At 41.1% G+C, this 23073-nt stretch overlaps 1 protein-coding gene across 1 annotated transcript; it reads left to right on the top strand.

Moving 5' to 3' along the window:
* The first annotated feature begins 1439 nt into the window (after nucleotides 1-1439).
* CCKAR (cholecystokinin A receptor) lies at nucleotides 1440-10382 on the top strand. Its single transcript, XM_026120513.2, has 5 exons — nucleotides 1440-1825; nucleotides 2542-2793; nucleotides 4620-4881; nucleotides 6336-6463; nucleotides 7086-10382. The coding sequence occupies exons 1-5, from the start codon at nucleotides 1705-1707 to the stop codon at nucleotides 7610-7612; spliced, it is 1290 nt and encodes a 429-aa protein (XP_025976298.1). The 5' UTR covers nucleotides 1440-1704; the 3' UTR covers nucleotides 7613-10382.
* Nucleotides 10383-23073: the final 12691 nt, after the last annotated feature.

Below are 23073 nucleotides of genomic sequence, written 5' to 3' on the forward strand. Positions count from 1 at the left end.
AGACCTCAGTATCTAATATTCAAGCTTAGTGCTCAATCATTGTAAAAATGGAAACACACCTTAACTTTCATTTCTTAACTATAATTTTCACACATTCTGAGAGTCACAAATGGAAAAAATAAACCAGAAAGTGTCATTCTGGATTGATTTCCTACCAGTATGATACAGCTTTGGAACTGGAGTTGAATCCTGCTGGACCGAATGTTTCTTTCTGGTGAGACAGTTGCTCTGTGAGGTACGTGATATACACTGATTGCCAGCTTGAGTCTATATTAGCTCAGATTTTAAAAGCTGCGAGAATTTGTGCAAGAAATAGAAACCTTATAATTAATTTGTTAAAGAAATGAGAATTTAGAAATCAGAACTTTAGCTGCAGCTTTTCAGTCTCCTACCTACCCATTCGAGTTAATGGCTCTGCACATTAAGGCTGGACAGGCTGGAAAAGAAATCCAGGCCTTCCAGTCTTTGTGTATCAACTTTAAGGGGTATGAATAAAACTATTATTACTCTTCTTATTTAGTTAGAAGGGATTTTACATGTGCAATTTGTTTTCAATTGAGTTATAGCAGGAATTAGATTATAATAAAATATTTTGCCATGAGCTATGTGTACTTCTTCTCTATTTTTCTTGGGAAAAAAAAAGCCCAATAAAGAAAACTGTATCCTGCAGGTTAAAATCCTGTGACATTGTTGAAACACCAGACAGGATGATGTTTGTGTATTCAAAGAACAGAACTAATATAAAAGGATTTGTTCTAAACAACCAAGATCATCATATTTTACGCTAACGTATAACTGATGTGTGGCAGTTTATCACGTCATCAAGTTTGTATACAAGTTGCATACAACTCTTTGCACCAAGAAAATTTATAGGCTTCTGCTTATATTAAACGACAGTTCTAATACTGTACTTTTATAAGGTTTGATCCAGAGAACATTGAAATTAGTGAGTCTTTCTATTGACTTACTAAGTTTTGGATCAGGCACTTACAGAGCTTTCCTATGAAGTTAGTGAAGCACTTCACCAAATGAGATAAATGGCCCGTGTTTTTCTGCACCAGTTCACAGCCAGTCTTCAGTTCACTTTGAAAAGTGTAGAGAAAATAATTGGTTTTGTATAAAGCATGCAATATCTTCACAGTGTTTTTTTCTTCTGTTTTCTTCTGTCCCTTTTATTCAGCTCATCTTACCATTTTAAATTTTGTTGTCTGAGAGACTGATTTATCGCTCTCATCACTTACTGGTCATGATTTATTGGCTGTGGCGTAACGGACTTCCTCTGAGAAATATTGCAGATATGTGAGTAGGAGCAATCTTGCAAGGGGTTAACGTTATAATCTTTTTCTAGTCTGTTTATAATCCCAACACTAGGCCAGTAACAGAGGAGGGTGGATCTAAGAAGGTACGGGAGGAGATGTGTGTGTGTGTGTGCATGTGTGTGCATGTGTATGTGCATTCGTGCTTCGCTTTTCTGAACCTCGGCTGCCTCATATGCCACTGGGATAAATCTTCCTCACTCTGAACAGGATCCTGCTTACTGGATATTCCTGATGGATAGCTAAAAGAGCTTACTTGCACAGCCACCTCGCTCACACAGTACTGCGGAAGATTTCATTGAGAAATGTTTGTGTTTGCTGAAAGAATGGGCAGATAGTTACAAACCAACCCTTTTCTTCGTAAAAGCTAACCTGTGGATACCAAAGAATGGAAATTGTTGATGATAGCTTACTTGGAAATGGTACCAATATTTCTGCTTTCCTGTGTGATATCATCTTGGAAAATGACACTTTTTTCTGTGCGGATGATCCACCGTATCCTTCTAAAGGTATGTACAGAAAATAGATTTTTCAGACAGCAGTAGTTCTCACTGAAAGTAGAGATACTCTAGAGAAAAACAGCTACAGGAGGCTTTTCTGTGAGGGAGTGCAAAACCAAGTATTTGCTGATACGTTAGGATGAGAAACAGGCAGGCAAGATTTTAGTTATGTGCTGACTTTCCCAGTTAAAAATTCAGCTAAAACAAATTCCAGTTAGAATGGAAAAGGGACAGAAGCAACACTGGGCACAAAAGGCAAATGGCTCTACTAGGGCTGAAAGAAACGTATTTTTTACTCTTCAAACAGTTCAATAACAGCGGAGTTATCTGATCTGATACCATGTACAAAAGTGATTAAATATGAAATTATAATGCTGAAGCTGAAAAAACCCATCCATGTATCAAAATACTTTTGATTGCCACCTTGTTTCTCACTTTTGTATAAAGAAGGGATTTCCACGGTGAGCAAGTGGTGCAGGCTAAGCAGTTTGAGCAGCATGTGCTTTTAGAAGTTGTACATGGTTCTCCAAACATCCACTGTGCTGCATGTATTGTATTGTAATATTATGCAATTCAGGTAGACCAGAGTAAGTTCAGGAATTTCAAAACTTCCACTGATTTTATATTGGTGTGAAGCCTTAGTAAAAGCTTTACCTTTTGGTTGAGGATGAGACACGTAACGAATGTGTGCTTCCTAACTGATTTTTCATTGTGACAATTTTCAGATTTGCATCAGACCATTCGGATCCTGCTGTACGCTTTGATATTTCTGCTCAGTGTTTTGGGGAATATTCTTGTAATTACGGTGCTGATAAGAAACAAGCGGATGAGAACAGTCACAAATACGTTTCTGCTCTCACTAGCTGTCAGTGACCTAATGCTCTGCCTTTTCTGCATGCCATTCACCCTCATTCCCAACCTGCTGAAAGATTTTATTTTTGGTAGTGCTGTTTGTAAAACTGCCACTTACTTCATGGGTAAGTATTGAGAGTTTATACTTATTTTGAAGATTATCTAATGAGATATGTGAGAAGCTTGTTAAAGACCAGTAGAAAGCTGACTATTTCTATCTGCCATTGAACAATTACCAATATCACTAAGAAACAACTTTGTGGTGCGAATCTTCATGGTGCTGGTCTCCTTAGTCTGATCCAGCAAAACACAGAGACACCCACTTAATTTGAAATACGTACAGAAGTGCTTTTTACGGGGTAATTAGTTTGAAGGATCAAGCTTTAATCAGTAACATGGCACCTACCCTTGCTTACCCAACACTGACAGAATTATTAACAGTTTTCAGACTGCCCAGCAAAAATAGTAGCATTGTGCAGTCCTCGCTAAAGGCAGATATTGCCCACGGCTTTCTGCTACCAGAATACAGAGAAATACAGAGAGAAACAGAGAAAAAAAAATAGCCCAAGGTAGATCTTATTTGAAGAGCTGGCAGTTAGAGCAAGCACTACTTAGAAGTCAGGTATGATGAGAAGTCACCAGGAGCCCGTAAAACGCAGACCTCTCAGACCTCCGGAGCTTTTACGGACTGGCTTTAAGAAACACTGCTTATCTCTGCCTTGCTCTACCCCCTTCAGCTGTCAAGGTAGAGCCAGGAATTTCAAACTGCCTGGACTATGAGTGTGTGGGTAAGTGGTTTTGTCTCACTTTCAATACTCCTTTTGTGTTTATTTCTTAAAGAAAGAAAAAGAAAAGGGAACACTATGTGAAGTTTTTCTGATTTAGAATTACCCTGGGTTCATTACAGAAACCTAAATTCACTTTTCAACCTGTGCCCTGGGGAACTTGGATGTAAAGTGAAAGCACACATCTAAAGTGTGGGAATGGGAAATCAGCATCTTTCCATAGATAAAACCAATAAAACTAAAGGCTACGTTTAAACAAATTATAATGAATTGCTGCCATGAATGCCATAAAAAACTACTGAAGCCCTGTCATCTTTCTCTTATTTCACAATGTGTAAATTGCTTTATAAAAAGTCCAATGAACTATTTTCAAATATTAAGTTTTTAACCATGAAGTTTTTTTATATTAAGAATCAGAATGTGAATATTTCCCATTAGCATTTCAGGTTAACAGAGCTTGCTGTTGATAAAAAGACACTGTCATCTATCATGTCACCTATGATCTTAGTCTTTCATTTTAAGAAGTAGGTACACTTTAAATTACAGAGGATTTTTGTAAAGCAAACTGTAAAGTTAAGATAACAGCATTTTATATTTTGACACACATTAGAATATGCACAAAGATCATGAAATGAAACTGAAAAGACAAGGAAGGCTCACCCAGTGAAAGAAAATTTATGACAAAGTCAAGAAGAAGAAATATTTCTGATCTTGCAGTGATAACATGGGGCACCTCAGTGACAGAAATACAGACCACTGCCTTCCACTTCCACTGATTCATTGATTCCACTGATTTCAAATGCTTGTTTGAATTTCAGTGCAATTACTCTCATATATAAACCACAGTAGCAAAGAGAAGAATTAGGAGGAAAAGTGTCCTCTTTTCCTGTTACTGAAATTTCCTGGTTTGACAGAACGAATCTTTTCTCTTGGACTCCTGGAGTTAAAGCACAGAGCAAGAATATCAGTATGGGGATTTAGACCTCTTGATGATGCACTGTTCGGTGACTAAATCAGTATGATATTTATAAATAATTTAGCTTATAAACATTTTGCTATACTTTCATTTTTTCTAAATGTGCACAGAAAGTTAGCAAGAGTAGCTGAATGTAGCAGGAACCATTCAAAACAAGAGAATAACCTCTTTCTTTATTTTATGTGTATAGGTGTCTCTGTAAGCGTATCTACGTTCAACCTGGTTGCCATATCTTTGGAGAGATACAGTGCCATTTGCAAACCTTTACAGTCCAGGGTCTGGCAGACAAAATCTCATGCCTTGAAAGTGATTGCTGCTACCTGGTGTGTTTCCCTCATTATCATGTCACCATACCCAATCTACAGCAAACTGGTACCTTTTACCAAGTACAACAACAGCACAGCAAATATGTGTCGGCTCCTTTGGCCAAGTGATGTCATTCAGCAATCCTGGTAAGACGTAACTGACTGTTAGCAAATGCATAATTATCTAGTGGAAAATAGGTTTTCATGGTAGCATTAAGGCTACTGAGAAATCAAGCATTAACCTTTAGCAAACGTTCACACTTCTCTGATGCTTATTTAGAAAGTGAAAAAAATCTGATTTTTAAGCTGTCTACATTTTGACACTTGTATGACTTTTGCCTTGTATGCAGGAATGATACCTAACCTGGCAATGGTTCTCAAACTGTGGCCTGCTAAGCCCTTACTGTCACTGTAAAGAAAGCATCTATCGCTTTTCAAGTAGGAATGTTTCCTGCTTTCACTCATTCTTATGTAAACTTCATATTTTCAGAAAAACTCTTGATTAATCTTGGAAAAACATGGACACACACAAGCACCCTTCTGCGTGCTGCCTTGCCTGTTAAATGTTTGCCTGAAGGTCCTCTGAGGCAGGGAAGAAGCAGAGTACAGAAACATGGAGAGATTGCAAATGTCCCTGAGAACAGAATGCATTTGGCCACTTAGGATGATTAGAGAACAGGGGCAATGCTCAAAGTCCTACACAGCCAAGCAGAGTAAGTAAATAGTAGCATTATGAAGCGGCAGCACTATTTAGGTGTTGTGTCCTTGCATAATGGCCAAACACTTTAACTGATGCTGAGGAGATGTGAGAGGTTTTTTTGCCCAATGAAGATTAACTGAAACTGGGAATTAAAGTATGTGCCACTTCAGTATGGTGTATATACAGGCACAGAAAATTCATATTAATGTTTTCCGGAGGCTCAGGTATTTGCCAGCATGAGCACAGATGAGGAGGAAGGCTACAGGGTGAAATTCTCTTCTCTGCTGCATCGTTGTAGACCTTGAGGCGCTTTAGTGACTCTGCACCAAAGTCCCAGTGAGCAGAAGAGATGTAGGCTCTTGAATATATTTAAACAGAATGATTTCCCCAATTCTGAATCACACTGGGAAGCTGCTTATGATTACTCACATGGGAGAGCAGCGGGTATCGATGTGCAGCTGGGTAAAGGAACTCCCTCTAAAGAAGGGGTTTTCCACCCTGGGAACCTCCCCAGGGACTGTGCGGCCCCAGGGCCGACACGTGGGTACCGGCTGCTCCGTCCCTTTCTGCATGCCATAACCCTTGGCAAGGACGCGCGCAATCCCAGTCACCGGGAAGCAGTAACCACCAGCACCAGCAGCTCATCTGAGGATGAATAGCTGCTCATTTGGTTTCTGTTGGGCAATTTTACATCATTCAAGGCAACACGGCAGTAGCTGTCAACAGAGGAACAGGAGGGAAGTTTCTAATTTCTAGAACTGTCAAAAACATCCTTTATCTTACCATGAAAAAATTTCAGCAAAACCTTTAACTACTCCTTCTCCAAATGCTAATGTAAAGAGAAAGGAGCTTTCCTGCTTTTGTGCTATTCCCTAGTCACGAACTTCTTGCGATTCTTTAGGTATACTTTCCTGCTACTCATCCTCTTCCTTATACCTGGGATTATAATGATGGTTGCATATGGCCTGATTTCTCTGGAACTCTACAGAGGCGTAAAATTTGATGTCAGCCAGAGAAAATCTGCACGAGGTAACAGTACTTTTGGGTTATTTTTTTAAGTTAGAGTTGAAGATATGAACAGTAGTCCTGAGGCTACAGTAAGCTATAAACAACAAAATTTTCTATTTGCAAAAATGGTCATGAACAGTTATAAAAACTTGTCAGATGCGTTTGCTTGATCGAAGTGGTTCCATTATTCTCTAATGAATAATTCTTCACCTATAGCTTGTTTGAGAAGAGCTCAGACAGGATAAATCTAATGTCCGATTTGTTTGTTATAGAAATATCTAGATTTTTTTTCTAGGCAATGGATTAGGATCATTTTTGCCAATAAACAACAGGATAAAGTTGTCAATTTAAGATAGAAACATACAGTTTTGACAACTATCTTCAGTGAATACTTGCGCAAACAGTGCTCATACTTCTTTTGCATCAATTTGTAGAGTTAAGACACAAGAACGTTGGGAGATAGTGGGCCCAAAGCGGCTGGTATATGGCTGAGAGAATAAGGATGATCCTTTCTTTACAGCAGCTGTTTAGCCATGAAGGAAGCTATTTATCTCAGAACTTAGACTCCATTATGCTATTTGTATTTTGAACCGCTGTTCAGAAATGTTTTGCCAACTATTTAAGTACTAATTTATACATACAGAAAGAAAAACAAGTACCAGCAGCACCAAATATGAGGATGGAGATGGATGCTACTTGCACAAAGCCAAAAGAAAAAGAAAAATGCCATTGCAACAGCTCTCTGCTACTAGCAGTAGCAAAATAGACCGGGCAAGAAGCAGCAGCTCTTCTGCCAACTTAACAGCCAAGAAACTCGTCATCCGCATGCTGGTGGTGATAGTGATTCTGTTTTTCCTCTGCTGGACGCCCATCTTCAGTGTGAACGCCTGGCGCGCGTTCGACACCACCTCAGCGGACCAGCATCTCTCAGGAGCTCCTATCTCCTTTATTCACTTGTTGTCCTACACGTCCGCCTGCGTGAACCCCATCATATACTGCTTTATGAACAAGCGTTTCCGCATGGGTTTTCTAGCCACTTTCACCTGCTGTGCTAAGCAAAAGCCCCCTGCAATGAAAGGGGAGGCTGCTGAGGAAGAGGAGGGGAAGACAACGGGGGCCTCTCTATCCAAATGCTCCTACACACACGTGAACGTATCTGCACCCCCCTGAGCTGCTTCTGGAGAGAAGAGGCTACAAGTGGCCTCAGAACTTCAAATATTTATCATCCGGTCTTGGGAAGTGACTGTGGCATGCGCTGAACACAGTTTAGTTCTGAAGAAATAAAACGCTTCAGCTGACAGTAAATGCAGAGAGAATTTCATGGGAAATGGATGCTATCATTGTCTGTGCTTTATATCACCTTCCCTCAAAACTACAAAGGAGGAAATGGGCTCTTTGGAGACAAGGGACTTTGTAAAAAGCCCTAGAAGATGGCGTATTTGTTATAAACTGTCCTGGAAAAGGAAAAAAAAAAAGGCATCCTTTCCATCAACAGTTTAGCTCAGTTTTTAGCTACAGTTCTGAGTATCCCACTAAATTTCCCACGATGCTAATAGATTCTCAAATATGCATACAAACCTGCGTTTTACTGTCTGCACTTCAGTGTCTATGTGTTATAATTAAAATCTTCCAGTTACTTTCACAGTATTTTTTCAAATTATTCTCACTGAGCTAATACATGCTGAGAACATTTTGCTGTTGTAGTCAATTAAGAGAATTTTGGGGTGGAGAGAAAGGGATCGTCTATGGGAAAATAATGCTTTCAAGTAAAATAGTTTCTTTTTTTTAGTAAAATGAAAAAGACATTGGTGGCTTTAAGCATAGATGGGACGCACTCTTCATCCAGATGAGAACCTATGATAAACTAATATAAATTTGTGCGTTTTTGGTTTAAATAAAAACCACAGAACCAGCACAAAGAAGTGGCAAGCGCCCATGCAGGCAAGTGGCAGGTTCTGCAGCAAACCCAAAGGCTTTGGTGGAAACTACCGCATGGGGAAGCATAGGTATAAATGCTCAGGATACGTGCAAAGAGGTGCTTTCACAAAAGACACAGGATTGGACACCTAGACCAATGCCCACAGTAGTAATACATCTCACAAACATATTGACAGTCATTCCTAGTGTGGTACTGCACACATGAAAATAGAAACACTTAGATGTAGGAAAACAGAAACAGTACACAAAGAAAGCAAAGACTGAAAGAGCAGGCACTTTTTTCAGGTAGTGAACAGCTTTACTAAACTTTGCAACTATTTTCTCCAAATATACGTATTTGTAAACAGAAAACATGGAAAACAATGAATGATGTAATTATTGGTGTTTTGTTGAGCAAAGAAATCAGCCTCTCTGCTGAGCACTTGGGTGAGTGCACGTGTTCGGATAATGCGCTTTGCCCTGGGAGCTAGACAGTAGGAGTTATATAAATTATATTGTATTTCGTTTTGTGAAAATACCTCTTGGAGATGCTTCTGTCTTCTGAGTCAATATCATTTAAAAAACTTGGTATTAGACAGAGATTAAATTTGAGCAGAGTGGAATGTAGATGTGGATGTGAAATATAACCACTCTCAAGGTTTTTAATCGGAGAATCTGCTCTCCTTCCAGAGTGATTTTAAATTGGAAATAGAGTTTGGGTTCCAAGCGCCCGGATTCACGTGCTGCCCTCAGCTAGTGCCCCAAGTGGTTACCTGTGCGGCTCTAGCACACAGCTGCAGCTATTAACTTTTTGTATCCAACCGGTCCACAGACAGGAAATTAAAAAAAAATTATAGATGCTATTTATGCACAGTCCATAAAAACAATGTTTTGCCTGCCATGTTAATAAAGTAGCGCTCTTTCTGGAGCTGGGATGAGACCGTGGACAGTGATCTGATCTTTTGCAAATTCTCATGGAAGTAAATCATGGGATTTAATTCATAGCAATGAAATGAAAATTTTGCTTCAGTTAAAGATGTAGGATGAGACCTTCTACAAGCCTGTCCTGCCTGTTGAAACTGAAGGAACAAAACTAGCTGCTTTTGGATTTATGCAGTGAGAAAACAGAAAAAATTATTTGTGAAGTATTTTGTACCATTTGAAAGTCTGACTTCATTATAGGGCATGGTTTAAAATTGTTCCTGCAAAGAAATCACATTTTAGCAGTACACTGGATGTGAATATGAGTACATGCTGTACAGAGAGGAAACCTACTTTAGGGTTTTATATTTGTTCTAAAACACAAATTCCTTTGCGTAGATGTAGATTTTCCAGCACTCCCAGAGTCGGCGCAGCTGTTCGTGCTCCGTTCCCCGCATCCCTGAGGATGGCGGGTTCACATGAAAGGCGAAAGCTATTTCCGACAGTGCCTTAATCAGCTCACAGGTCCCCCGTGGCCTGCAAAACCTGCGGCTGCAGCAAGCCAGGAGAGTTTCTGCTTAGCCCCCGCTCGCAGTGGCCGCGGGAGCCGGCCGGCGGAGACGAGCGAGGGCGGCCGCAGCAGTGGGGCAGCAGCCCGGCGACCGGGAGCTTCGAGACAGGCCGGGAAGGGCACGTTCCCGCTTGGGCAAGGCCGGTTCTGGGCACGTGCCGCTCTTCCCCTCCATTTCCCCCTACTTACTCTTTTTTTTTTTTTAAACCAAAGTGTTAGTGCTTTAACCCAACTCCAGAAGTCATTAGCCTTAAGCCGGATTCCGTCAAGGGGTAGAATTAAGGTTTTAAAATGCAGCATTGCAACCCAGGGTGCTATCTGCCTCTGCCCAGTCTCCTGGCCCAGGACACTGAAACCTTTCTGGGTGCATCCTAGCGCAGTTCCCCATCCATGCATGCCCAAAGCCGTTCCTGGCACCGACTGCTGTTCTTGCTTTGCTAACGTGTCATAAAACCCTCCCAACACTTTCACTTCAGATACTGGAAATGTATGTTCAAATATAAATATGAACAGAATAAACTGGTATCAAAATAAAAGAAACCATAAAGTCTCTCCAATAAGTCGTCTTATTCATCAACATCATTTGGATATGGAGGTTGGAGGGAGAAATCCTATCCTAAAAATCTACTTTTACGATTAGTAGGGGAGATACCTAAAGGCTAACTGTTCTCCAGATGCAGAAAAAAAGGCAAAGAAAGAGATTCAAACAATAAATTTTGGGTGCAGAGTGCCAGTAAGTCTCTTCTACCCCTCTCGCCTGCCCCCAGGCTGTTCCCCCCCTTTCCCTTTTCCCTTTCACCTCCATTTCACCTGCCTCTCACACTTTTTTTTCTTCTACACCTTTCTTGGTCTCTGGATTACTTTCCACCGCCACCAACCGCTACGTTTTTCTCCCCGACGGGTTTATTTTCCTCCCCAGACTGATTTTCCCAGAAAGCACCCTCAGCTCTCGCGCTGCCCGTCGCCCCAGGCCCCGCCAGGGCCGAGCGTGGACCCCCGTGCTCCGGAGGAAACGCAGCACGCGGATGTGGACGTGGACGTGGACGTGGACGTGGACGCAGCCCCAGCGGTGCGCGGCCCTGCTCCGTGAGGCACCGCCGCGGCCGAACCGCACGTGCCGCTCGGTCCTCCCCGGGCTGCGGGGCCGCGTCCTCCGGCGTGAGCCCGTATCGCACCCAGCCCGTTGCCATCGTGACAATACACCAGCACCACACGCAGCACGGCCAACGCGTGAAGTAAATGCTCGCGCGGCCTCGTGACAGTACCGCAGTGCTTTCCCTTGCGGCACACGCTGCCGGGTTACCGGGCCCGAGGGCCGAGCTGAGGGCGGTCGCCCTCCGTGGGGCCTCCCGGCAGGGCTGCCGGAAAGCCGAGGTGAGCCCGCGTTACACCTCGCACGCCTAGCGTTAAAGCTGATCGAGGGGCAGATGTTCACTGACTACGATCAAGGCAAAAGAGTCTTTAGAGGCGAATAAGGGATGGTAAAACTTAGCAGTTTTGAGTAAGGACTGTGTGAAAGGGGAGGCTGTAATCTTTTTACGACCGCCTAGTAAAAAAGGAAGGGTCACCAGTTTATCTAACTCTCCAATTTAAAATATGACCCTGACCAGTCAAACCACATTTGGCTCAGGTGTGCAGGTAGGTCAGCAGCTTGCTCACCCTCTGACTGAAGCTTTCCCGCTCACTTTTCTATACACACTGTTCATTTCTGTTAAGCAGCTCCAGCTGTTGATGCACAGTCCATCCCTGGCTCTTCTCTCATCGGTAACCTCCGCGCCACAGTGATGTGTGCCTTAAAGATGCCAGAATTTCCAAGTGGTTTATAAAACAACCTATTTCCAGCATTGCCTTTTTATTTTTTTTTTCTCCTGCAGTGCTTGTTAGGCTGCCTCAGGCTCCTACCAAAGAAGAAAAATGCAAAAGAAATGTTCTTGAGCTGTAAAGCTCCTCTGCTGCTTGCCTAATGGCAAAGCTCCTGTGCTAGGAGTTATTTATCTGGGTCTCTCAAGATCCATTACAGCGTGAAGAGTTTCCTCTAGCTTCAGCTCCCAGTTGTGTCCAGAAAGCACTAATTTTGAGCTAGTGAGACATCAGCTGTCCACTCTGTACTGTGAGGCAAGAGCAAAACATCATTGCAGGTAGCAAACATCAAGTAGGAGTCATCTCATATGGGGTAAACACTTTAATTAATTTCCTGCTATTTTGTCAGTTATTGAAAATTAAAAAAAATCTCCTGATAGAATGAATAAATGCAATTTTTGTGGAGTTTGATTAAAAGCAGTAGACAAACCACTGCATAGCTCCTGCAAATATCATAAATGCAGAGGCGTTACAAAACAGGCACGAAAAACAATCACAGGTACAGATCTTAAACCCACAGGAAAAATGAGGGGCTGTTCATGCTGTTTAGCTTCCCTTCAGAGCCGATATTAATAAAGACAGTGGCACGGAGGTCTTTATGGTGAGAATATTTGACACCTCATAAGTAAGAGGCCTAGTTAATGACAAAGTGAAGAATGACACAGAGAGCTGAAACCCTGGGGGAAAGATGTTAAACAGGCACCAGCACCTAGAGAGAACGGCTCAGCCACCCGGGAACGCTATGGTTATTCTCACAAAGCTGCTAGGGGGCTTTTAGCACCCTCAATTTTCAGGATTTTGCAGCCTAACTGAAGAGACGCGCAGAGTAACCAGCCCTGCTTCCTTGGCTCCAAACCCCGCCACCGTCCCCGTGGCTGTGTTTGCGCGGCACAACGCCTGACCTGCTGTTCCCTGAACCTGGCGCCCACAGGGTTGCTATCATGGGCTTGCCAGTGCTATAGAAGAAAATAAATATAGTGAGATCATGTTCAGCCAGCACGACCTGGAGCGTGCTCTTTCTGGTAGCTTCCCAAAGGACGCCTCTGGTACAGTCCACGTGCAAGTAGGAAACATCAGTGCCGTAACCATAGCATTAAACCAAGCCAGTGCAGCGCTGTGGGGGCAGCAGCACCAACCCCACAGCCCCTCCAGCTGTTGGATGTGCTACATCCAGCTCATTTAACCCACCTCTACTCATCGGCCGAGGCAGGACAGGGTTCACGGCAGGATAAGGATGCTGTGCTCTCCTGCAGACAAAGAGCTCTTTATTTGCAGGCCAGCTGTGGCCAGTGCTGGAACTGCTTTACAATAACATCTGTAGCAGCTAAAGGGAAATTTTCAGGCATAAAACAGGGTTTTCACAGCAGATTTTTAGCAAGGAGGAAGCTCAGCTAATTTCAAAGTCCTAGCTTCACGGGGACTGCAGATCTAGGAAAAGGATCCAGAAAACATATCTCTGTGCCCTTGTGTTTATTAAATAAGAAACCTGTTTAAATAGTGTCAACTGGCTGAAACAAAACAATACAATCCAGGAGAGACTGTCAGACATAGCTATGCGTTCCCTGGTACTTTTCAAGCATTTTTTTCTTTTTTTATTTATTTCCTTGCTAGTGGAAATTCAAAGAACCTTATTTGAAATACAGGATTTTTCAAGACATCAAAAGTTTACTAACATCCCACATAACTCCTCTGCTGCACTAATTTGTCAAATATATAGTAAGACTGGATAGGCTTTCATTACTATACATTGAAGCCAAGACTGACAAGCTTCCACATACAGAGGCTTCATGGAGAGAAAGAAAACTACAGATTTACAGCTTTGTTCAATATTGCCTTGCAAGATGTGTAAGGGATTAATGAGACCAGTAAAAGAAGTGAATATTTAGAAAGAACACTGATGAAGACAAAGCTGAATTTGATGCACTTGCAACTAGAAAAGTAGCGCTACGGAATGCAAAAATAGGGCTATTTTTGTGTGCCCTATGGAGGTGTGCAGAGGGCAAAAAGTCCCTTGGCCAGCAAGAGGGAAGGAAGTTCAGACTTCACTTCTGGTAGGAAAGCACGCCTGTTTCAGCAAGATTGCAAGGGGACCCCACTGCTCTTCAGCCACCCAGTTCCCAGGGGATGTCCCCTACGCTGCTGCACCTTCTGCCTGCCTGGCCAGCAGCCTGGGGAAGGGAAGGGGCCTCTGTCACCCGCTTTCTGCAGTTTTCCGAGTTATTTTGCTTCTCCCTGGCAAGCGGTCAGATTTGTTTTGCTTCAGCCCTGACACTACCCACCAGTTCCCATTTGTTGGCTCTCACAGGAGGCCAAGTCGTTGTCCAGTTGCTCAGTTTTCCTCAGGAGTTTTTGCTATACAGAAAAATTGGCAGGTTAAAACCTGTGAGAGTCAGACATCTCCAAACTGAGGAGCTTAAACTACATTGTCACACTATTGTTAGGCTCTAATCTAGTTGATGGGCTAAGGGAACACAACGTTACGTCTCTCTGTGCCAAAAGCCTGAAACCCAAAGCCTCCCGCAAACTCTGAATCCATGGTACGTTTCGGGAGCTGCACCTCTGTGTCTCGGCCGTGGCCAACAGAGACCTCATCTCTTGTGCCACCAATGGACTAGGGAGCAGGCAGGGACTCGCAATTGCATCAGGTGGAGCTGGATGACACAGAGGACGCAGAAACTGTAAATACCAGTTGCTGTCAGCTCTGTAAAGGAACATAAGACTAAGGGATTATTTTAAAACCTCCCTGTGGTGCTGACATTTAATGGTCACCAGTAATTGGAAGAGGTTACTGTCCACTGGTCCCAGCAAATGAGCTTGAAAAGAAGCAGACCTTCTGCTAGGACAAAACAGGACAGGGAAAAGCAGAGGACTTTATTCCCTCTCCTGCCCCATCTCTAGCTCTCTTCCGGGAACTTTTCCCCACAGTGCTCCTGCAGCCTCACTCAGCAATGGACAAGAGAAGTCTGTTATACGTCTCGTTGCTACCAGTTGGCTTCACTAGATAATTATTTCCAAAACTGCATGCTTGCTTAGACTACAGCACCTTGTAAATTCAATTCTTTTGCTAACTCCACCAAGAGCAGCATGTTTTTAAATTAATATAAACTTACCAAAATGTAATTTTAGAACTGATTCATATTGTGCCTGTACTTACTCCTAATTTAGTTTGAATAATTTTGTCTAATCTACTACTACATAAACCAAACCGAAGAACTTTGATATTATTCCCATATGCCTGTGGGCTCAAAGTAGCCATCTGCACAGCTTCAGACTTTGCTTTGAAGCCAAGAATTGTTATTTACTTACATTTGTCCTTGGTCCTGTCCAGAGGAACATATTTGTGTAAGTGCTCTGTGAGTACTTTCCTGCTCCTGTGAGACACTCTCCACCTGTGTGATCAGCTATCTTAGATAGCAGTCGGATGGGCTTTTGAAAAGGGGTCCAGGCTTGTAAATGATACATTTCTTCACCTGCTCACTTAGAAACACCTGCTTCTTAATAATACAATTAAGTAACTTTACTTCTACTTTTTTCTTTATACTGCAAAATTTCAAAGCAGGCTCGAGGTCCCTTTGCTTCATTTCATAGTTTTAATATGAACCTTTCTCTTCTGTCTGCGATAACAAATCTCTAATTCTAGCAATTCTCCTTTTCCACATGGAGCAGGTCAGATCTAATGCCCTCACACACAATTCACAAGCAAAGCCATATTCAGCAATTTTGTCTGAAATTTTTCAGAAAATTAATTGCTCCTGACACATTTTGGTTAGCTTCAAACTCCAGTCCAGTTTTACTGTTATCTCAGGATTTCCATGTCATCTCTGGCAAGTTGCCTTTCTAACATGTTTGGAACTTTTTCCACAACTCTGCTTCTTGCTTTAGGGCCCTTCAGCATTTTCTACGGCGTGAAGTGAGAAGTGACAACTTATAGAGTGGCCTATCACTGCATTAAAAATAAGGGAAGACACACATCTATTTTCTGCATCTCACCTATTGCCATACATTTTCAGCATTATGCACTTACATGTAGTGTGAAGGCAGGCAGAAGTTTGGACAGCAGGGCAAGACTGAGTTAAAGTTTTTGGCACCTAGTGAAGCGGGAGAGGAATTTTCAGGCCCCTGAAAGCAGTTTGTGTCTTTACTGAAGTAAGAGGAAATTAGTTTAAAATGTTGACATTTAATAGTCTCTTTTGGCTGGGGGGAATAGATGAGATAGTTTACACCTGCAACAGAAATCTTCAGAAAGGGATAAAACTTGCAGGAAATGTTCTGAATAAGAGTGCTGCATCCCTGAGGTGCTGCTGCTTGCTTGGAAGCTTGTACACTTCTTCATCAATAGCTAATTCCAGTTTCAAGTCCAGTCTGGAATTGGTCCCATCTAATCCTGTTCATTCCCAAATAGCAGCCCCTGCAAACAATTTTGGGCTTATGTTTGCAAATTCTGCTGTTAGCAGTGAGGTTTTTGCCTGGGTAAGGATGGCGGAATAAAGCACAACCAATCATTTCTCTGGGTATCCGAGAGAAGAGCTTGTACATTAATTTTCAAGTGTTTGTCCCCACTGGCCTTAAATGCAGGTACCCAGACCCTATCAGCTGTGTCTGGGGTGACATTTTGTTCTGCCCCACGTGGCCCTCGCTGGGGCCTGGGAGGCCGTGGGGGCCGCAGCCTCGGTCTGCTCAGCGAAAGCGCAGCGTTCCTTTATTTTTTTTTGGGTTATTTACAGTAGATAGAACAGAGTTACTGTTGCAGTAAGATGGTGGAGTGGTTGTATTATTCACAGAAAAACAATTCTTCCTTTATTTTCGTATTTAAACTTTTAGCTCTTCCTCTAAGCTGATGATCCTGAACCTTTCCATTCAAAAGCTCAGCTGCGTACCAGGCTCTCTCATTTAGGTGGCTTAGCAAGTAGCAAACCAGGTTACTGACATATTCCTGACCAAAGAACAGCCAGTGAGACTTTTCTGGGCAGCAGCTTGAGTGTGAAGTCCACTAGCCCACAGCTTCCCTTATACACAAATCCCTTCCTATCCTTTGCATTTCTGTCTGTGGTCTGCTGTGCCCGGATCCTCAGCAAGGACCCAAAAGTGCTGGAGGTGACGGTCCCTTAGCATCCTCAGTCACCATGACTTTGCTTTCCTTCTGTGCACACCAGGTCATTCATGTTTCTGCATCTCAGGGACATAAGCCACTGCTTGAAAAACTACACAATCCAACTTCAGCTGGGAAATTAGATGAAGTGAGAGTTAGTCAGGAGTTTTGCTATTAAACTGTCAAATGTAAACTTTTTGATGGAGATGAACCAATCACAGTGAACCCTTTCTGCCGGGAGAGAAAATTTCTCTAGTCCAAGACAGAATTTCTGGTGTAAGATGAGAGAGAATCAAGTTGAAGTTCTTGTTCCTGTTTCAGGAGAAGGACTTAAGCCTTGGCCTCCTCTGTGCCAGGGGAAATGGACCCACCAAATAGTTACCTGGAACAGAGGCTTCTTCAGCCTCTCAGGTCCAAGACTGTGTTGACATCTATGAACTAACATGAATTGGAAAAACAGGGAAACACAGACAATAAATCCCTGGAGCAACAATTATTGTACTGCAAGGGGATACAAGAGACCTGAACTCATGTCCCAACTTCGCATCCAAAGCAAGCATCTTGACCAATGTTTTACTTATTTTTTATCCTTTCCCACATATTTTTTACTTTGCCTAATGGCCCAGTAAAATACAGCAAGCTTGTCAGCATTAGGTAAATTCAATATAGTCTCCCCTTGGATGGCAAACATGCTGGAGTTTACCTAGCAAATATCTCATACATCAGTTCATATTTTATACCAGAGCTTCTACTAAAGCGTTTACTCACAACAGTGAATTGCTAGAGAACTATAAAGACTGTCAGTCAGTTCTGCTAGAGTCCAACATCTTATTATACTGCTGTTCAACTGTTCTTTGATTTTTCTCCTCTTGTGTTCTTTTAAGTTTTTAGAAGAAAATTATTCAAATTCTGCCCATTAAGATGACTTTCCCTAGCTGGTACTTGACAGAGGGGTTTCATGTGTGATCCTTCCACCAGTAAAAATAAAACAATTTATCCTCTTGGCCTATATGGCAAGTAACAGTCAAATTTTTGTAGCTGTATCCATTACGTGACTTACAAGGGACTAAGTAACTCCTATCAGTCCTGAAATTTCCAGCAGTCTGACTTAAAAACTAGTGTTCACATCTGCTGTTACTTCTCTCCTTCCATCTTACATAAGAATTTGGTGATACTTGTGTCTAACTTAAGGTCTAAACTCATTGTTTCAAGCCCCACCTGGGACCTGGGCAAACTTGCTTTGTATCAGGATGTTACTATATTAAGCCTATGAACTTTCTGCATCAGAATAATGAAAAAGTCCAATTTTCCTTGCACATCTCACAGTACTTTTCTGGAGAACACTTCACAAGCGGACCTGCATTTAAATATCATTTTAAAAGAAAAAAAGAGAGGTACATTTTCCTAGTAAATGCTGCATTAACAGAAACAAGATAAACATAAGTGCTGACAGTGTTCACTCTAATATGGCTGGCTAAAAAATGTGCTTGTTGAATTACTTGTTAAAACAGGATGGAAGGGCTGGAGAAAGAAAGAGGTTAGATTGTCATATAATGTGAAACTGGTTAATAAACTTTCCTCAGATCCTAGCAGAAGAAAAACAAAATGCTACCCATATTTCATGCCTATATTTCTCAATATAGCTAGATGAACTAGCTGCAAACACAGAGAGTCACGCGTAATTTTAGAAAGTTGTGATTGCATGACCCATTTAAATTTTTTTCTTGCTGCGAAGATAGTCACATTCGGGTAGCAAGTCTAGTCTACTGCTTTGTCACCTTAACTTTCTGTGAGAGGAAAGAGGTAGAGGTTGGGTTGGTTGGTTTGTTTTCTGATTTAACACACTCATATTGATAGGCTGTATCTGTTTTCTGTAAGTTCACTTAAAAACTGTCAGTAAAAAAATATTTTATGCAAAAGTAGAATTTTATCAAAATTTATCAGTCCAAGCTCTGAATTTCAAAGCGGTGCAGGATATAAAGACAGCTGGATCACAAGTTTTATGATGAAATAAGTTTGGAACAGAACAGCTTAGATAATGACCAGGGCAGCTGAAGGTAGAAAGACAAAAAAAAAAAAAAAAAAAAAAAAAAAAACCCAAAAGACAAAAACACCCACACCACTCTCGTTCATTCCCATAGCAAAATACTCCACAGTAACGAAAAGCATAAAATTATTATATTGAAAAATGAGGACTTGTTAGAAACCGCAGACATGTTTGAAAGCTTAAACACTCGCCTATTGGACTTCTCCTAAAATAAGGGATAAAATTCTATCAACATTACTTGTAAGTTAAATAAAGAATGCACCATTTCTTCAGACTAGTGTTTGATTTATACGTCTATTTAATCTCCAAGGTAAAACTGTTTGCCAAAAATTGATTTAGAAGTTTAAAACTTCTGAATGTTTAAAATTGGGAAGTTGAAATAAACTGATGTGATGAACTGATGTGGATGTTTATTATTATATGACCTCCGTCATGATGGAGGTCACCACTACAGGTAGCTTCCAGAAACCAGATGGCTCCTTCCACCCAGGCACGCTGCAAAAAGCAGTATGCAGTGGCAAGAGGACTGTCAAAGCAGTTACACACATCCACACAAACGTTAATCCACATCAGACCATTGGTTTGGAGCACTACTCTGAAATTTGTAATCCCTAATCAGTAACCTGCACAGCACAGATACAAGACATTATCATCTGTAAAAAGGTAAACCAAACCCCTATTTCATCAAGAACTTTGTGTCAGTTATCTACTTTGTCGATATCAGATTTCACACTTTATTTTTGAAGAAAAGTTTATTTTTGAAGAAAAAGGTTTTGTCGTCATTGCAGAATGCCGTCATTCTGCTTTGTATTACTGCAGATTGCCAGACTGTATCTTAGCAAATACTTAATCACAATGCCTGAAGTGACTTTTACACAAGCCAGACTACAATGCTTATAAAATTCGAGCAGGGTAAAACTTTTCCCCAACTTCTCGCCCTAAGGGAAAAAGTAGATTCTGTATCATAAAAAGCGCTGGCATCAAGAGGCAGATTTGAAGTTACCTTTTCTGTATGTTGAGGTGCTTGTTTTCTCAATCTGGGGGGAAAAAAATCCACAAAATTAATATTAAACAACATGACAAATTCTTCTTGAAAATTCTCATTTTGAAGGCAAAGCACAGAAAAGCTTTTCATTAAGACCAAGACGAGTACTTAAAAAAAATCAGACGCAAGGTTTAAAGAAACCCTAATGATTCCTTCATGTTAATATCTAATACTGCTGAATCTCTCCCTCACAGTTTTTGCAGTTCCCTATAACGTTCTTAACTCAATCACTGTGAATCCTCTAGCCACTGACCCCCAGCTTCCGCAGTGTACAATTGTTGGCATCGAGAGAATTGCGATGGAATTTGAAGAGGAAGCACACCCAACTGAGAACAAACAAAAAAAGTTCAAGTATAGGAAAAGAAGAAAAAAAAAAGCCCATATCAATAGATTACCAAGGAGTAAAAGGACCAGTCGAAGACAACAGGACACAAAGCAGCCATCTGTATCTTTTGGGTTTCATATATAGATAAATAGTGCGTGGTGGGGGACATGTTTATGCAGGTAAATCTAGAGTTCACACAAGTACATTCTGCAACTACATGCACACACAAGTATCATGCACACAGATCAGCAGCTGTAGTTGTCCAGATCTGCAGATGCAGTTGTACTGAATGGAGACAAAAAAGCCAAGTTTGAAATCCCTGCTGTCATGTTTGCCATCCTTGATGAGCACACCAGTGTGGATCTTGAGATCTTTTTTGCACATTCCATTTCACAGCACGAATACCTTGGCTGGATTAGCTCTAAATAGATTGGGTCAAATTCTACCAGAATTAGCAAAATCAAGAAGAAACACCAGAACAAACTGGTTCACTCAAAAAAGTCACTGGGCCCGAGACTGAATTAAAACTCATTCAGAAATTTTGGATAATTAATTATATGAATACATTTGTGGACAGCTTGCTATTAAAACAGATAATTTGAAGATAGAAAACATCGTACATATAGATTTGTGCTTCTAACCTTAATACAGTTGTTGAAATAATTAAAATAGAACTATAAAGTTCTTTAAAAATTCTGATGATATAAGCACCCAGCTTTAAAGCTAGGTTTCTGTAAAGGACGGCCAATCAATTACAATTTATTATAAATGTCTTCATGTATTGATACAGCAATGAACAAATTAATGCAGTTGCTATATTTATATGTCAAAGGCCTCAAGCAAAGTCATTCACAAGAAGCTACAGTAGAGAGTAACTGATAGAGGTAGGGATACAGAAGTGGTTTGAATGGCACCAAGTCACATGCTGCCTGTTGAATATATCTGTAGTGACTTACAGAAGCAGAGATTGACAAATTTCCCAGGAGACAAATTAGCAAATGATACAAAAGTATGTAAGTTATTTAAAAGCAGAAAAGATTTAAGGTTTATATGAACATAGATGAGAGAACATGACAGTAAATATAAATAAAAATGGATAATGACAAGCAAAGAATTTCTGTATTAGAAAAAAGTGGAAATTATATGGCTTCAAATTATGTGCATCATCTCAGGATAAAGACCTGCAGATCATTAAGGTCTGTAGGAACTTCTATTCAATATACCAACAGACAGGTAAAAAAACAAACAAACCCCTCGCTGCCGCCCCCATCTTTCTTCTATCCCCTGCCCCACAGCCCTAGAAACAGCACAGAGAGATTACAGAAAGTAATCTTAAAACTTACAGTTCATCTTATTTAACACTGACTCGCTCAAGCTATACAGCAGAATTTCCAGGTTCTGAGAAAAATTGCAAACTAATTAAGGATCTGGGAAAATACACAAAAAAAAGGTAAGTGACACTAGAATACAAAAGCAATAGTGCCTGGAAAAGATGACAGCAAAGTTTTAGTCACCTTTTTTCATGCTTGAACAAGCAAAAAATTTGAAAGATGACAAATTCTTTTATCAATTCTTTTTCAGACAGTGCGCAGTTAGCCTGCAAGTTTGCTTCTACAGAGAGCCAAGACTTCCTAAGCTTACTTTTACTTAGCATACATAATTCCTGTTGATATTCAACAAGGGAGGGGAAAAAAACCCCCCAAAACAACAGACTGTAACCCCTCATGTTTTTGGCTTCACACTAAGTGTGCACTACTGGATATTAGAAGTAAATTTTCGCTACATGCATGCTAGTCCCCAAACTGGAGTCTGTACCATTTGCTATGCTCCTCAAAAGCACGCACCACCACAGCGAAAGGTAAACTACCTGTCCCAGTTCTGTAATCTTAATGTTCTGAAATGGCAACATTCGGTGTAATCCTCCTGTCCTTTTCCTCTAGCCAAATAATTTCACACCATTTTTGTTTTAAGCCTTTATTCCAGATTGTAACAAGATTTATTATTCAGACTACCTGCATAGCTAATTGCCGAGGTTTACATGGAGAGATTTTTTTTTTATCTGTACTACTTCATGTAGGATCAGCACCATCCCACACCCTCTGTTTCTTCCAAATATACCAACACTGAAGATTAGCAAGCGACCCTTCCTTTTTGCCAAACCTCAGAAAGGATCTATTGTATATTGTCTTCTAGAAGAGTCTGAGTCAACTGCAGTCCATTTCTGGAATGATAAAGTCATCTTTAAAATAATTTTGAAATGTAACCTGCCCATACTGTCCCTGTTACAAACAGCAGAAATTTATCTGCTCTACCAGTGTTTAATTTTTATGTGTTTTAAATTGTAAGAGCTGCATTTACCTGTGCAGATGTTTCAAGAAAATCTATAATGCTTCCTTATAATCTATTTAAATCACCAAATCCCCCTTCCTCGCTCTCACCACACCTTCTTAGCAACCAATTCTGGCCCCTTTGCTGTTTTAAAACGTAACTAGCAGCTTTTGCACTAGCTTAGTACAAAACTAGCAGTACTTCTACAATGGTAGGAATTTCTACCACTGCAAAGTCTCTCTCTGCTGTGTCCACTTCCCATCTCTTTTCACGTCGCAGAAACTTTTGTTTTTTACTGTCTCATTTGTGCTTGCAAGCCAAGGAGATAATTTCCTGTCAGCACTTGTGGCCCTACTAGAGTATTCTCTCAAAGCAAGAAAAAAAGCTAGCTTGCTAAATTTCTGCAGATCTAATTATTAACCAACCCAAAGAAATATCAGACAGTCTGCGCCTAAGGAACAGGATGAAAATAAATCAGATAAACTAGTTGTAATAATACAGTTGCTAAAGTTAAACAATTAAACACAG

Source organism: Dromaius novaehollandiae, chromosome 4, assembly GCF_036370855.1.
Source record: "Dromaius novaehollandiae isolate bDroNov1 chromosome 4, bDroNov1.hap1, whole genome shotgun sequence".
In the NCBI taxonomy this organism is placed as follows: Eukaryota; Metazoa; Chordata; class Aves; order Casuariiformes; family Dromaiidae; genus Dromaius; species Dromaius novaehollandiae.

What these genes read in the sequence shown, in the direction of transcription:
- CCKAR (XM_026120513.2), top strand. Translation starts at nt 1,705, where the DNA reads ATGGAAATTGTTGATGATAGCTTACTTGGAAATGGTACCAATATTTCT. An exon ending in TCCACCGTATCCTTCTAAAG is followed by an intron (nt 1,826 to 2,541) that starts GTATGTACAGAA and finishes GACAATTTTCAG; the next exon opens with ATTTGCATCAGACCATTCGG. An exon ending in AACTGCCACTTACTTCATGG is followed by an intron (nt 2,794 to 4,619) that starts GTAAGTATTGAG and finishes TTATGTGTATAG; the next exon opens with GTGTCTCTGTAAGCGTATCT.